Source organism: Paroedura picta, chromosome 4, assembly GCF_049243985.1.
Source record: "Paroedura picta isolate Pp20150507F chromosome 4, Ppicta_v3.0, whole genome shotgun sequence".
Taxonomy (NCBI): domain Eukaryota; kingdom Metazoa; phylum Chordata; class Lepidosauria; order Squamata; family Gekkonidae; genus Paroedura; species Paroedura picta.
In genome coordinates this window covers 82,372,029-82,387,852 of record NC_135372.1, presented here as the reverse complement: position 1 = coordinate 82,387,852, position 15,824 = coordinate 82,372,029, and the positions used below count along the sequence as shown (strand labels likewise).

The window sequence follows — 15,824 nt, the reverse complement described above, 5'->3', positions numbered from 1 at the left end:
AAAGCCATCCATTAGTACCTGAGAAGGCAGGGGGAGGGGAGAGCGCCCGCCAGACAGATGATGACAGATGCAATGCTCTCATTAAATTAATATTCGGTAGATTAAATTAACTTTAAATGCTTCCTCAACCTTTGCAGGAAGCTTTGGAGAAGGTTGAAGAAGCATGTAAACTAAGAGCAGTGCACCTAACAGCTGATAATTACAGGCGTGCCACCTTCTCCCTTGAAATCTTTTCCCAGCATTTAATTTTAAATGCCCCCCCTTCATAGGCAGATTTGCGTGTGAAGGTTGGGTAAGCATTTAAAGTGAAAGCAGCATACCAAACAGCAGATGACAGCTGATAATGACAGATGCTCCCTGCTACCTGGGAGGAGGGGGGGGAGGCATGTGCCCCCAAATCCCTGAAACTTTATATATTCAATTTTGCTTCAATTTATATATTGCTAAAAGGCTGGAAAGAACATAGCAAGCTACTACTTGCCATTAGGGTTTCAAATGGAAACTTTAGTTAAGCTAAACATTTCAAATAAACAGAAAGAGTTCTTTTTACTTACTTCTGAAGGTCCACTATTTCATTGCTTAAAGTGTCTAGCTCTTTGATTGCAGAAAAATCTGCTACAGGGCTTGGTCCTAGTGTGTTCTGCAAGATAAAGAAGGCAATATGGAGAGGCTGTATCTTACATATGTTTATATTAACAGGAATGCATTGTTGTTTTCAGATGGTGAAACCTATTACTAATCCAGAACCTGAATTTCCATAAATATCCCAGCAACTCTTAATAGCACAAAACACCTGCTCCCTTGTTTTGGTTGTACATGTTAATATAATCACAGGTATAGTAGGGTACCTCATCATATTTTTTGGCTTCTAAAACAATGGTAACAGGACCGCAGAAATGACACTCTGTGTTGTGTTACTCGAGCAACATTCAGAGAGGTCAGGATTTTGGTAATAAATGTACAAAAAATTTGTTTTGCAAGGCCTGTTAACAAGTTAGTACAGCTTCACAACTACAGACACAGTATTACAGTACAAATGATCTCATACATTTGTGTCAGCAACTGAGGTTGTTTGTGATTAAATTCATGCCAAGCCACACAAATGCTGTCTGGGGTCCTCTTATAAAAGGCTTGCATTAAGTGAGCAACAGCCTCTAAATGAGAAACCTGTGTAGGAAAATTTCTACACAAAAAGGTTGGAAAAAGGCTTGCAAATAAATTTTTAACTACATTCCTGTGCACCGTAGAAACAGCTACAACAGAGTCCAATGATACTATGGGGAATTCCAAGTCTTCCTTTCAGTGTAGCTCATAAATGCCACTGGATAAAGCCCAACAGGCTGCTGCCAAGAAAAATTAACTTATAATTTGCATTTTCATTCTTTAGGTAGTAAGGAGCTTTTATAATAATTGGCTTATCTTATTTACATTGGTTAGAATCTGAGATGAAGCTTTCCTCCCTCTAAGGGGTACTTTGCACAGTGAAGTGCAGAGTTGGATTTGAGAATGTATGAATTAATCATACAACAGATTCTAGTATGTGTGCTGTTCATCATCATTCACGTACCATATAGAGCAGTAGATACAAAATGTAACTTACAAAAATCAATTTAGAATTTTAATTTTATTCTGATGAAAATGAAAGTAGCTTAAGTTCTGAAACCACCTTTGTCCTATTAGACTTGTCATTGTTGAATTCCACACTTCATTAAATTCCGCAAATCCCAAATTATTACAGTTCTTGACTACTTTTATTCAACTCACATCATTAGTTGTTTAATTATGAACATGACACATAAGCTGTGTTACTTCACTGACTTTATTTCAAAACTAAAACCTTTAACTGTTATAAATATATCTTGTATCGGTACACATTTAAAGTTATGCATGTGATTTGGATAGAAGATAGACTTTGTATTTTAATCAATAAATAAAATATAAACTTGGAAAAGGATAACTTAACAAAAAGCTTCAAATGCTATTATACAGACAAGCACACCATGTGCTATTTTGAATATTTCCAACTAAAGCCAAGGACTTGAGATGAAAAGAGATATGTGGAAGTGGTACCATATTTTAGAAATTTGTCACTAAGCAGCATGCTGCTGTTTCAAAGAAAATGTGACATGAAAAAAGATGCTCATTATTAAACAGTCAATATTGGAAAAGTGAAGAATCTCTAACCTTGAGATGGTAGATTTAAGTAACTGACAGTATAATAAAGATGTAAAGCAGAATGGTGCAGAATGGAAAATATAGTCCAAACTAGGAAAGACAGAGAAGGAAAGCAAACATACAAAAAAAGATTAGTAAAGCAAGAAATAAAAGCAGGGTTTTTTCCCAAAATAATGCAAAAACAAACCTAATATTATTGAACAAAATGCCGAATTTTATTTCTATTTTTGCGTACAAATTCGGGAGATAGCATGGCTCAGCAGAACCAAGAGGAAAGCATATAGTGTCAATAGAACAAGGGCCCATTCCCCACCCACCCCATTAAAACACCACAAAATAAATTTTACCGTGATGTTTTTTTCACCCTAGTATATCCAGTTTCAAAATATCATATGAAAAACCAACAAAACCATATGAAAACTGCCAAAACAGAACGCTACCATTAAACTTCTTTTAATTACTATGATACGGCATTGTTAGAACAAAAAGGTTAGGACTCATGCAACTCTGATATACCGCACATTAAACTAGCTTAAATAATGAAATACGAAGGTGGTCATGGAATTCACTTGTGGGCAGCAGTTTGGAGCCAGACTAAATTTCACACTAACAGTATGGATGTTGTAATCCCCACCAATTCTGACTTCCCACTGCAGACCCCCAATTTGCTTGTCATGATGCTCCTAAATGTTACCTCTCCCTACTCACCCAGGAGCAGCATTCATGGAGATCAGTGGACTGGATGGGGGGGAGGGGAGACAAGAACATTCTATTCCACAGGCAGAAGTGCCTTGAGTGAGAAGAAATTTTGGTCCAGATTTATCCCAACAATTCCTGCCTAGAGACTCCTTGCACATGCCAGAGCTCTCAGCGATATGCAAAACGCTCCCACATGCAAAATGGGATTTTCCTCCCTTCAATACAACACTGGGAGCAATTCTATACTTAGGTCTCCATTCTACGCATGGGACTACCACCGAAATTGTTATGAATTCCCATGGGGAGCTCTGTGAGCACATTACAGTGTTGGATTAATCTAACCAGCTTTATAATTGCAGTCCTCAAATAAATTCCAAACTATTGCACATCTCTGGTTGGAAGGCCAATGAATGAAGGAGAGATATTCTAGTAAATCAAATACAAGGAATGCACCAACTGATATATCTGTTAAGCAGCATGATATCAATATACAGCCTCCCATGCAGCAAGGCCACAGGCCAAAACTATTTTATTCACCAATATGCTTTCTACAACACAAGCAAAATTTCACCTTTTGTAGAGTGCTTCTCTCTGATGGAGGGATCATATCTGGAGATAGCACTTGAGGAGGATCAACACCCTTTGTCAGCTTCTGATTGATGAAATGGAATGACAGAGCAAACTGCTCATCTGAAAGCTTCCCACTGTCTTTTGTGTCACAGAGAGCCCTGAACAAGCCAACAAAAAGATTCAAAACGTTATTTTTCTAACCAGTTTAAATATGTATGCACTCCCAATATACAGGCAGATTGTGACAGTCTAGCTCAGGGTTGCCAAACTGTGGTTCTCCAGATGTCCATGGACACCTGCAGAACCACTGTTTGGATACCTCTGGTCTAGCTAATATTGACAACATTTAAGTTACCTTATACATACAGTGCTCATCTCATTAATGCTAAGATCAGCTGCAAAAGATGCCAGAATGAGAACAAATGGGGACCACCATTATAAACCTACTCTTCTTGGGAGTTTTCTTTGGCATCTGGTTTGTGCAACACTGGAAATCATATCCCAAGATTAGATGCAGCAAAGTCTGAACCATCAGGGTAATTTAATGAGTTAAGAAATCCAGTCATACAGTTGCCTTATATTGAGTCAGACTGTTGGTCTATCATGGTTAGTATTGCTTATTCTAACTGGCAGCAGCTTTCCAAGACCTCAGTCAGAGGTTTTCAATTCAACTTCTTCCTGAACCTTTTCACTAGAGATAACACAGATTAAATCTGAGACCTTCTGCATGTAAAACAGTCTCTCTACTGCAAAGCCATGGTCCCTCCCTGATGCATAAAGATAAGCCAGAGTACATAATCGTCTTTAATTTTTACAGTGAAATCAATGTATAATCTAAAACTTCATTCTAAGTAAATTTTGAACTGCCATGCTTAACAAGGCAGATATAGATCTATGTAAGAGCTTTTAAATTAGCTTGTATAGTTAAGTAGTAAGCTTAGAAACTGTATGTACATTGAGTGCTGTAAAGCAGCGGTAGTCAACCTGTGGTCCTCCAGATGTCCATGAACTACAATTCCCATGAGCCCCTGCCAGCAAACGCAAAGGGGCTCATGGGAATTATAGTCCATGGACATCTGGAGGACCACAGGTTGACTACCCCTGCTGTAAAGTAACTATGGCTAATGACTTGCAAAATATGCTATTGTTAAAAACCTTGCTCAGGTCAGGTCTTCCTCTTTTCTTGCTGCCTTCAGCTTTTCTTAACATTATTGGCTTTTTCAGTGACTTTTGCCTTCTCCTAATGTGGCCAAAGTATGGTAGCCTCAGATTACTCATTTTAACTTCCAGAGAGTATTCAGGCTTATTTTTTTAGCAGAATAATAGTTTATTTATATTTAAAATAACAGTTGTGACAATTACGACAAGCAAACAAATATAATAGTATCACAGATACATATAGAATGAATAAGCCAACAAGAGAGAAAAAAAGGGAGGGAAGGAAAAAAGAAAGCAGAGAATAGAGAAGAACAAGGGGAAGAAAAAACAAAGGCATCTGAGAGACTTCCAGCTTGCTATACACTGTTCATTTTCACAGTTCTAAATATTATCTATAAATCTTCCAAGTTTATTTATTTATTGCACTTACAGTTTATAGCTTTGTTAATTTTTTTGTTCAAAACTTTTTTGTTATTAACTTAGCCTGTTAATTCTTCTATTACTTAGATATGGATTTTCCTTAGATTTCCTAATCCGTACACTTTTGTATAATTTAGAGTAAAATTCCTGAAGTTTAACATTAATTTTAACATTATTCTCTATTATTTCTGTCCCATCTTTAATTTTGTCTATCCTCTTCCTCTGAAATTGTTTCCTCGATTTCCATGCTATTAATTTTCCAGGTTTATCTGCTAATTCAAAATATTTTTGTTTAGCCATGATTTACTCTTATTTAGTTCTTCAGTTAATATCAAATCTACCTGATGTTTTAGTATCTTGATTTTTATAGCAGTTTCATTTAGAATTTTGCTTATTAATTCTAATTATTTTTTATTCTTATTCTGAAGTTCTTGTAATTTATCTGACCTTTCTTTTTCTCACTTGATGAGCAAACAAAATCTTTTATAAAGGCTTTACGTATTACCCAAACTATGTTGTCATCAGTTCCTCTATCTAAATTCAGTTTTTAAAAGTCCATCAGCTTTAGTGTACAATCTGTAACAACATCTTTTGTCTTGAAATAATATTTACTCTAGAGACTAAACTGTCTTTTAAATATCTCCTTCAATTCATACATTATAGGCTTATGATTTGAAACTCTGGGCAAAATTTCCATTTATTGTCCATTTAATGTAATTTGATTTGAATCTCAAATCAAGTCAATAATAGACCAAGTTTTATGCCTAGCTGGAATAAAGTAAATTTATGAGAATTTTTATTTCTATACCTCCATATATCTACCAAAGACAAATTTTCCATGTGCTCAAAGAAGGTGTGCATTTTCATTGGATTTTTCATCCCTTCAGATTTCGTATCTAAATTTGAGCCTACCACCTCATTCATATCACCTAACATGATTATCTCTGAAATGGTTGCAGTCTCATTTTAATTAGCCAGATCTTCTATTTTCCCAGGTTTCCTGTTTGTATCAATAATCATCTCTATCATTTGACTCTTGCAAGTTCTGCTTATCTGGCATCACATTCATTATCTGTGATTGGGTCTGAGATATATAGTTGCGTTTACACAGTACCATTATTTTACATTCAAGTTCCTCAGCTTTTTCACAGATGAGGATTACTTAAATTTTCCCACTTCTATTTCTTAAGGTAGCTTTGCAGAGCAATGAATTCAAATTCTCTATTCCTCTCCAGTTCTTCAGTTTGTTAATTATCTGTCACCACTTTAAAAGCTCCTGTCTTGCTTTTCCCTGCATTTGACTCAGAAAGGCAGCCTTTGGAAAGGAAAATTTCGTATGAAAGGAAGGTTCTTCAGTTTCAGTTTTCACTTGCCTCTTATTAAGTACAGCTATGAATTTAAAGAGTTCTAGGTAAGCAAAGTAAATGAGACAAGTAGCCTTTCCCAATACTGGGTATCTGAAGGGGGGTTTCCTCCCACGGCATGGGAGGAAAAAAGTTTTACCTCTTCTCCATTGCAAGGATCTCATAAAGCCGGTCTTCAGGGCTTTATGAGATGTTTGCAGCAATTCTATAACACTGAACTGCTTATGAAAGTTTGTAACAGTCCGGAGACCTTGCAGAGAAAGAAAATTCTTCTCCACTCTTCTGGAGCTCTCTTTAAGAGTGTGCAGTCTGGTCAGAAGTATCGTTGAAAGTCCATTTCTCTGAGAGAGTTCAGGCTGATTTGATCAGTCAGATTTAATCTAAGAATGACTGTTGGGAATTGACAATTGAAGTGAGAGTGTAGCACTGACTAAGGACTAGCAAGGAGGCAAAGAAGAGTGAGGGGATTACAGAAGATCCCAATTTAAGTTGAAAAGGAACAGAGCTTTTAGTGAACAGAATTCCTTCCTAATGAAAAGGGAGATAGTTCTAAAGAACAATGATATCTGTGTGTGTGTGAGAGAGTGAGAGAGAGAGAGGGTGGATTTGGGGAACTTGGTGTCTTCTAAATATGTTGGTGAAACTCAGAAACCTCCACCTACGTGTTAAACCAGAATCTGAAGTGGGGAAAAAGCTTCTCTCCTCCAAGTTTTGAAGACCTTGCTGAAAAGCATAAACACTTATTTGTTGGCAACATATCAGCTGGATTTAGCATAACAACAAAATTACCTCATTTTTTATTATCAGTCCACTTCACACATCCTATACCTGATTCCACCTGGCCTTCTCCCCTCAAAGTTAACTAAAATATTTTGTTAATTTTATACTTTCAAAAGCCTATCCTGTGCCATTACAGGAGTATATTTTTGAACAAAAATATAGTATGTCTCCCCTGTATATAGTATATGTCTCTTCCGACAAGTCCCTGGGCTGGACCAGCCTCAAAATATAATAATGTGACGGGGTGAAACAGCCATAAACCAATACAAAGGAAGAAAATAAACTAGTCTAAAAATGCAGTTTAATGAGACCATCAAGTCTTTCCATCACATCTTTTAAAAATGTAACCCATTCAGGTTTAAAAGTATGCACCCACAGCTTACAACTCTACACCAAAGAGTTGGGCTTCTATGAGTTATTTTTTATCAACAGTAGGAAGCAAGAATTTTTTTTCATACGAGGCACCTTAAAAAAAATCTTACCAGATGTGTGCAAGTAATGCAGATGGCAGGCCTGTCTTCAAGAATAATTCTCTAGCTTCCACACCAGACACAAAACCATCCATGTCTTTATCAGTTTTCAGAAATATTTCATGGTATTTTATTTTGTCTGCAGGTGATACAACCCACTAGGGGAAAATGAAACAAAAACAAAACATATTGTGCTTCTGTCACACTTCATGAATAGAGTATGAACCAAGGACAACTTTATGCTGATTGTACCTGTGTTAATGGTGCTTTGGATGGCAAGAGTCCTACTGGTGGTATGGGCTGATGAGTATCTTTGCTGGATGTTGTAGGTGGCATCAACTGCCCTGCACTGGGAATACTAAGAGCTTTTCTTTTGGAAGGTGGCACCAATGTTGGAGGTAAGGATAGTGGCACAGGTTCCTTCTCAAGAGCACAGTACACCAAGAACATGGCCTAAGCAAAAATGTTAGAAACACAGAAGATGGAAAATATAAACTTTAGAGATTTTACAGTTTTGAAGAGGCCAGACGCAACCTCTGAAATTATGGCAACTAAAACAACTCTGTTACTGCATACGGTAGATACCTTCAATTGAGTCAAGGTATAAAATTAAGGGCAGTTACACACATTGAAAAAAATAACGCACCTTCGGCCATTCCTCACCTTCTGGCTCTCTCACTTTCCTCTGCCACCTTCTTGCACTTAGTACTCTGCACACCTGCTTGAAATGGTGGAAGAGAGCAACATGCTTTACATGTGACTATCCTCCACCTGTCAATCAAGCCCGGCAGCCAATCACCTTTATAGGGCCCGCAATGCCAGCTAATTTTTTTTAAAGTAAAACTTGGTTGAGACGCCTATGGATCTTATCATAGATGCATAATGCTTTATTAATGCCAACCCTTTTAGAAATGAGCCTTGAAGCTTTTAAAAATTAATCTCATTCCTATTTTTTTGGCAGGGGAGGGGCTTTGGAGAGGCATATTATGTGCTTTAACTCGGGGGGGGGGAGTTTTTTGGTGGTTGCTTTGCCTGCGCGATTTAATGCCTATTCATTGCTCCCGGCAGTTTGCTTCAGAACAAAAAAAACAAAAATCCCATCCCCGGAAGAAGGGAGAGGGAGGTGGGCGTGAGGGCGGGCACTGGAGGCAGAGATAGCGCTTATTCAGCTCCACACATTTCCTTAGCGTGTGACTTGCTGGTTGCTCTCCTCTGGCTAATGCTAAATAGTTTGGGGAATTCACTTTATGCGATTCGCCAGGTAGCGCTTTAAAATGAAGGTTTGCTGCTTGGACACTGGATGTATGCGACGTTGTGTAAAATGCCAAAAACATGGTGTCTGCATATGGTAAGCATTTATTTTTTGGTTGCAGAATGGCCCTAAATTGTAGTTTCTGCTGTGAACCACCCTGAACCCATATGCGGAGGGACAGTATAGAAATGATTTGTTTATTATTATTATTAACTTCACAATTAGAAAAAGGCAATGCTAACAAATATGGGAATGGCACAGCTTTAATTTTATTGTGTGCTGCCTTTCAGGAAGTGTAGTCAAGATGTGCTTTAAACAAACAAGTGTGTTTAGAATTTATTCTTTCAAATAAGGAACTAGACATCCTCCAGCTGTAATAGAAAAACATTCTGAAATGTTAATGTCAAACATTCTGAAAAGCACAACCTAATTTTAAAGAATATTTAGTTATTTCTATCCTTCACTACCACTGTACAGAATACCAGAGTGGGTGTAAAATACAAAATATAACATACTAGGGGCAAAGCCCGTTGTATCCAAGAATACAACCGATACTAGAGCTTGGCAGTGGGAAGAGGAAGTGGGGGGAGATGTCCAGTCTGTAAGGGCATGGGGTTGAATGTGTGTGTTGTGTGGGAGGTTGTGGTGGCAAATGAGGGCATGGGTGTGAAGATATGGGTGTCAAGAACCTGTGGTTTGGAATGTTCATTGAGTGTGGGACAGGACTGACCTTTGGGAATTGTGGCATAGTAGTTACAGATGTGCTTTCCAGAGCCATGTCTTCAGATATGTCAAGGGAAAATCAGACTGGAGACTCTTCTTAAGGGAAGATTACAAGGCAAGCAATTCATCCCAGTTCTGCGTCATTTCCCTTCTTGTGTGAATTAGGCAACAGACACCAAAATGCCCCTCTGCCTCAATACACATGGGGTAGTCACAGTACACAGGTGTCCACCCTGTTCCTTCTTCTCCATTTTTTCACTATTGATAAAATGTTATGGGTCCACATGCTTCTTTCATGGTTGCTCCTTAGAAGAACAGATTTTTGTACCCTATTGCTTACTACCCAAAGGAGTCTCAAAATGGGCCGCAGTGACCCAACAGGCCTCAGGTGTCTCAAAGCATTTTCCAATCATCTTCCCTTCCTCTCCCTCTTCCTATTTACAGTTTCAGGCTGTAAGTATTTATTTAGATCTTCCTGCACTTTCCAGACTCACAGGAATGATGCTGGTCTGCCTGTCTGCACCCCAGAATACTAACAGTTGCTGGTAAGGGCTGGCCATAGCCCATAGCCCAGGAGGGACACACCTGCACCACTCCCTCCTAACTGCAGGCAAAAATGGCTCCTTTGAAGGCTGGACTCTGAGGCATTGTACGATTTTGAAGTTCCACTTCCAAACCTCCAGGAATATTTGTAGCCCTTGGGTAGCTAACCTCCAGGTGGGGCCTGGAGAGCTCCTGGAATTACAGCTCACCTGCAGAGTATAAAGATCAGCTCCCCAGGCAGAAAGGGCTACTTTGGAGAGGGTTGCGGTAGAGAAGAAACATTTAAGGCCTCCCACACAGGTTGTTGTTGAATTGGGACCTACTGCACAGGGTTGTTGTGCAAATGAAACAGGAGACAAAAAACCCAGTTTCATCTGCAGAATAACGCTGTGCAGTGGCCTCAAACATGCAGAGAGTTGCAAAGAAGAAAGACACATGGCTTGGCTGTGTCTAACCCCAGGCCAGAGCAGTATTTTAAATGAGAAGGGGCATTTCTGTGGCCTCCCTGTCAGCCAATTGTTTGGCAGAAGGGGATAGTCCCCCTCCCACCCTCAAAAGGAATGCCCTCAGGCTCCCCTGCGTTGCTCTTGGAAAGGCCTTCCTCCCCTCAGTCAGGGCCTGTCAGAGGCTCCTTCACAGCAGGCCTCAAGGGAGCGGGAGGGAGCACACTCTCCAGCCTCCTGCCAGCTCTGTCAGGGTTCTGAGACAATTTACAGTTGGACATGACAGTTAGGACAGCCTTGGGGTGAAAAGCGCCAGCACAGCTTGTCCAAGCCTCTGTTCTCACTCCCCTTGGCAGCCCTACTGACCTCCTCTCCCTTTGGTGATCAGGAGCAGACTGGCAGCTTCGCGCCTTCCGATTGGCCCCTCCGCTTGTCAGCCCAAGGCCATGGGACCAATTGTTGCCCTTCCTCATCATGGACTGAGCCCACCCCAACACCCCTTACTGTTTTATTAAGAGGGAAAAGATGTTTCATACAAAACAATAGAAATTTCCTCAATAACCCCTCCTTCTTAACTTTTGTTTTTATTTCTATACGTTTTTTTAAGAGTATTTAACTCTGACTTTTAAACTCTAAAAATTATTTTAATCATATGTTTGGGAAAGGATGTTAATGGATTTATAATGTAATTTATCATGTATGTTTTAAAGTATTAGCCACCTTAGTCGTAAGAATAGATACATTCAATCATTAATCATTAATTATACATCCTTAACCGCCGCGGACTAAATAAAGCGCTAAGCGCTTTGGGGGAGGAGTTAGGGCGGGCTTTGTCCGTGATGAGGAAGGGGCCTGATTGGCCCCTTCCTCCGGACAGATCATCGGCCGGGCCAATCCCCGCCCTTCCAACAAGGAAGTAACTGCGAGCCGCGCAGAGCGCGGCTCGCAGTTGCTTCCTTGCCGGTGCCCCGATGCGGCGAGGCGCTTCGCGCTTCTGGCCGCATCAGGCCGCCAGCCAAGGCAGCCCCCGGCAGTCGTGCAGAGTGTGGCTGCCGGGGGCTCCCTGCCCGGCCGCCTGATGCGGAGAGAGGCGCGAAGCGCCTCTTGCCGCATCAGGCCGCTGGCCGAGGCAGTTCCCGGCAGCTGCGCTCCGCGCAACTGCCGGGGGCTGCCTGCCCTAGAGCCCGCTGCATTAGTCGCAGCGGGCTTGATTACTAGTTAACACATAAAATACTAAAACTAACAATATACTAAATAATTTATAACACTCATTGGAATAGGTTAAAATATCACCCCCCCTTTAAAAAAAACCCATGAAAGTCCTATGTCACATATTTCATTAGAGCTTTCGTAAGTCACAGCTTACTTCCTTACATGGACTTTTATTTTGCTACGACATAGTAAGATTAACACAGATAACCCTATAATACAAACATTGACTTATCACTACTATAGAAATAAAATTGCATTTTTCTAAACATAATACAACTTTTGGGAAACAGATTGTCATGTACCAGAAGTAGGGCTCTGATGGCTTCCAGGTTCAGCATTGTCCTTTCCTAGGAATAAGAACTAGTCGTGCCTGGGTCTTACGCAATCATGAAGGAGAACCACATACTTTGTTTCCATTCTCTTTAATACTCTAGGTACTGGTCATGAGCCCAATTGCTGAATTACAAATTATGCCTGCACCCTGCAAAGTATGAACAAACTGAACATTCCATGAAAGCTTTTAACCACTGTAAACAAATTTCAAAAGAACTCTGAAAAGCTTACAGAGATCACAATACTTACAACAGCAAATTCATCTCGATCCAACATTCCATCATGGTCAATATCGCTTAGCTCCCAAACCTAACAACAAAGGGAAAAAAATAAAGACATAAAAGCAGTTTCTACCATTCACGTATGTTGTCAAACAACAATACCACTAGCCTGCTTTACAATCCTGAATTTTCGTAGTCACCTAAGCAATTCCTACCATAGCCTCTCCAAACAATTAAAATGGGGAGGGGGATTTTATAGTATCTCACATTTAGTATCTTTTTGTCATTACTGCTATTTAATACTCAGCTGTTAATACTTAACTGAATTAACGGCAACTCAAACTACAGAAAAGCAGCCCTCTCCATTATGTTATTCAGGACATACTATCTCAGAGCCATTCTGTATTTAAACAAATCCCATATAGTTTCTCTTTGCAAAATTCCACTCCCACCCAGTGAAGTAATTTATTAAATGAAAAGGAGCTGTTTAATGGGCAGGATGGCAAGGTAAGCTTGCTGCTTACCCCCTTTCTCCTCCAAATCACTCCCCTCTGTTCTTCCTCATTGCTGGAGAAAAGCACCTCAAAAGGGAACAACTATAACAGGAAAACTGATAGCAGGAGAAAAATTCAGCACCTGTCCTCCCTCCTTGGGGAAAGGTGCATAAATTCTGAATAATGTGCAGGTCGATTCTAACTCACCAGATTTCCACTGGGAGCGAGAGTGTGTTCTGTCTGAAAAAATGCATTCCTATAGTCCATGTGTATTAACAAAGGGAGACCTCAGAGGTTTAGTACACATTTTGGGAGATTTGGTTTGTCAAGAACATTCTCTACCCGTTATTAAACATCAGCCCACAGAATCCCAAAACACTGCCCACCCCAATTAAATAGATACTTGCACTACTCAAAAGCTTGCCATTCTTACCCTTCCTAAGATGTCAACTGGTAATTTAGAGTTTAGCAAAACAGGTTTCACTTTGTCACCTGACAGAAGCCCATTCACTGGGTTCAGACTGTCAAAGATAGCATCATACTTGGCTTTGTCTTCCACCTGGTTGTCAAAATAAGAGGCTAAAATTAGCTGAAGAACATCTGTATGAGCAAATGTTAATCTATGTAAGGAACATACTGCAGAATAAGTTATACAAATGAAGCATGTCTAGCCAAACCAGGCTATAATCAATAGCATAAGAAGCAACTTCAGTGGTTTTCTAGTATTCAGAATGGTGAAAGGAGGACAAAGTAGTGAAACAGTAAACAATTATTTGGGAACCAATTCTTACAAGAGTGGTATGAATTCCCAAATATAAAATAGATGTGTAAAATAGCAAGTATGGATGATGAGCAATGTTGTTGTTGTTGTTTTGCCCCATTCTGCTTTGCAATTGAAGGGATCACTTGCTGCTTAAGTGAGTTGGGGCTAAAAAGATATATCTTCCACATCTGACATGCAACAATTATATACTCCAGTGTTAATGCCCGTCAAGAAGAAACTTTATAGGAACTAGCATCACACTGTTCCATAGAAAAAAGGGTCTCAAATAAACAGGGATTCCTTCCTTCATTGTGAACCAATCTGTACCAGAAAGGCTGACAACTTCTCTGGTGGGGCCTTTTCTCTTGAGAAAAGTTCTATGCAAAACTGCTGACCTGAATCAGCAAACTACTATAGTTTAATAAGTTTTTGTTAAATTTTCCATATATGTCCAACAGAGACTAGAGGGGAAACAAAAAGAAATGGCATGTATGTATTCATCTATTGCTCCACAGAAATCTCCAGCAGTTGACTAGACTCAAGAGAAATACAGGCACCTAAATCTAGGGCAAAAGAATATATGCCTAGGGCAAATCTAGGGCAAAAGAATATATGCCTAGGGCAAATCTAGGGCAAAAGAATATATGCCAATCAACAGCAGCCAACTCAGGCCAGAACACAGCAGAATGTCTATTTTGTGATATAGGTTCTAACCTAGCATTCTGCTCAGCTAAAGACAGAGTATTCTATTATGGAGGAAGAAAGACTTAAAAATGTGAATATATCCACTAAAATAAGTATTTGGACAGTTATGCTTCTGTTCACTTCACTTACCTTGACAGCCCATGGGATATCCAATGGTGCACCACCAACTGATAAAGGACTAGTGGAATCATTCTAGTGCAGAGGAGAAAACAACTATAACTATACATGACCACCTTATACTTATCATCAATAATAGTGGTGTCCAAATGCTATTACTATCTTTCCCTTAAACCAACCTGCCCAATATGGACAAAGTCAGAGGTTGTATGATTAACACCTTCCAGGCAAACAAAAGTGAACCAGTCACATTTTCCAAAGTGGAAGGAAAAAGAACACAGCTAGGTACAAGAATCATTTCCCAGGTATGGGTTAAATTTAAGACACAGAAAGATTTATGATTCGATCTTCTGTCCATTATTTCTGTTTCTTTCCTAAAAGCAGAAAAATTATATTTCTATGCTAGCCCAATCTCATCAGATTATTTGTCAAACCAATCTCATCAGATTATTTGTCCATGCTAGCCCAATCTCATCAGATCTTGGAAGCTAAGCAGGGCTGGCTCTGGTTGGTATTTGGATGGAGAGGCAAGCAATAGCAAACCGCCTTTGAATGTCTATTGCCTTGAAAACCCTATGTGGTTGCCATAAATTGTCTATGACTTGATGACACTTTCCAGCACCATCTCCCTCTGGGGGGGGCAGTATATAATAAATATCTTTAACCCGCTCCTAGCGGAGCGGATTAAATAATCGGTTAAGGGCCCCGAGGGTGGGCCCTGTCCATGATGAGGAAGGGTGCCCATTGGCCCCTTCCCCCGGACTGACACTCGGAGGGCCCAATCGGCAGGCGATTTGCGCCTGCCGATTGGGCCCTCCGAGAGTCACTCTGGCGGCAAGGGACCAATTGCGAGCCGCGCACAGTGCGGCTCGCAATTGGTCCCTTGCCGCCGGACTCACTAATCGGGAGGCGCGAAGTGCCTCCCGCCCCGCCCCCCTTCCTGCTTGCCTACGTGCCACCGCCCACCGCCATTTCCGCGCTGCCATGCGGCCCGGACAGCCGCTCCCTCGCAGCACGCCCTGTGACCACCAGCTGCTGCGGCCCTGCCGCCACCTCCACCACGCCTGGCCCTCGCCCACACCGCCGGCTGCGCCCCGCGACGCCACCCGCTGCGCTGGCCACCAGCCGCTGCCACGCCTGTGGCGCCGCCCGCTGCCCCACAGTCCTGCGCTCCACCCAGCCTCCCACCCTCCAGCGCCGCCCCCAAGCGCCTTGACACCGACCCACCTGCCAACAGAACAGCTCGGTAGCTCGCAAGGTAGGCTGCAAGGTCGCCCACGTCCTCGGATCGTGCCGCACAGCCCAAGCTGCCCCAGCCCCAGCGCACCTCGCCAGCCCCGCTAACGCCCGCTGCATTAAGCCTGCAGCGGGCTTAGTTACTA

General features: G+C 40.9%; 1 protein-coding gene across 4 annotated transcripts in view; it reads right to left on the bottom strand.

The window, feature by feature from the left end:
* EPS15 (epidermal growth factor receptor pathway substrate 15) overlaps positions 1–15,824 on the bottom strand; it is a 98,884-nt gene that overhangs the window by 31,824 nt on the left and 51,236 nt on the right. For 3 of the 4 annotated variants that reach the window (XM_077333777.1, XM_077333775.1, XM_077333776.1), the window contains 7 exons: positions 14,455–14,517; positions 13,291–13,416; positions 12,392–12,451; positions 7,889–8,089; positions 7,649–7,794; positions 3,446–3,602; positions 555–640 (listed from right to left, as the gene is read on the bottom strand). In XM_077333777.1, the coding sequence (XP_077189892.1) occupies positions 555–640; positions 3,446–3,602; positions 7,649–7,794; positions 7,889–8,089; positions 12,392–12,451; positions 13,291–13,416; positions 14,455–14,517 (839 nt within the window). Of the gene's footprint in view, positions 1–554; positions 641–3,445; positions 3,603–7,648; positions 7,795–7,888; positions 8,090–12,391; positions 12,452–13,290; positions 13,417–14,454; positions 14,518–15,669; positions 15,822–15,824 lie in introns of all 4 variants that reach the window. The other variant, XM_077333778.1, reaches the window with a different exon arrangement.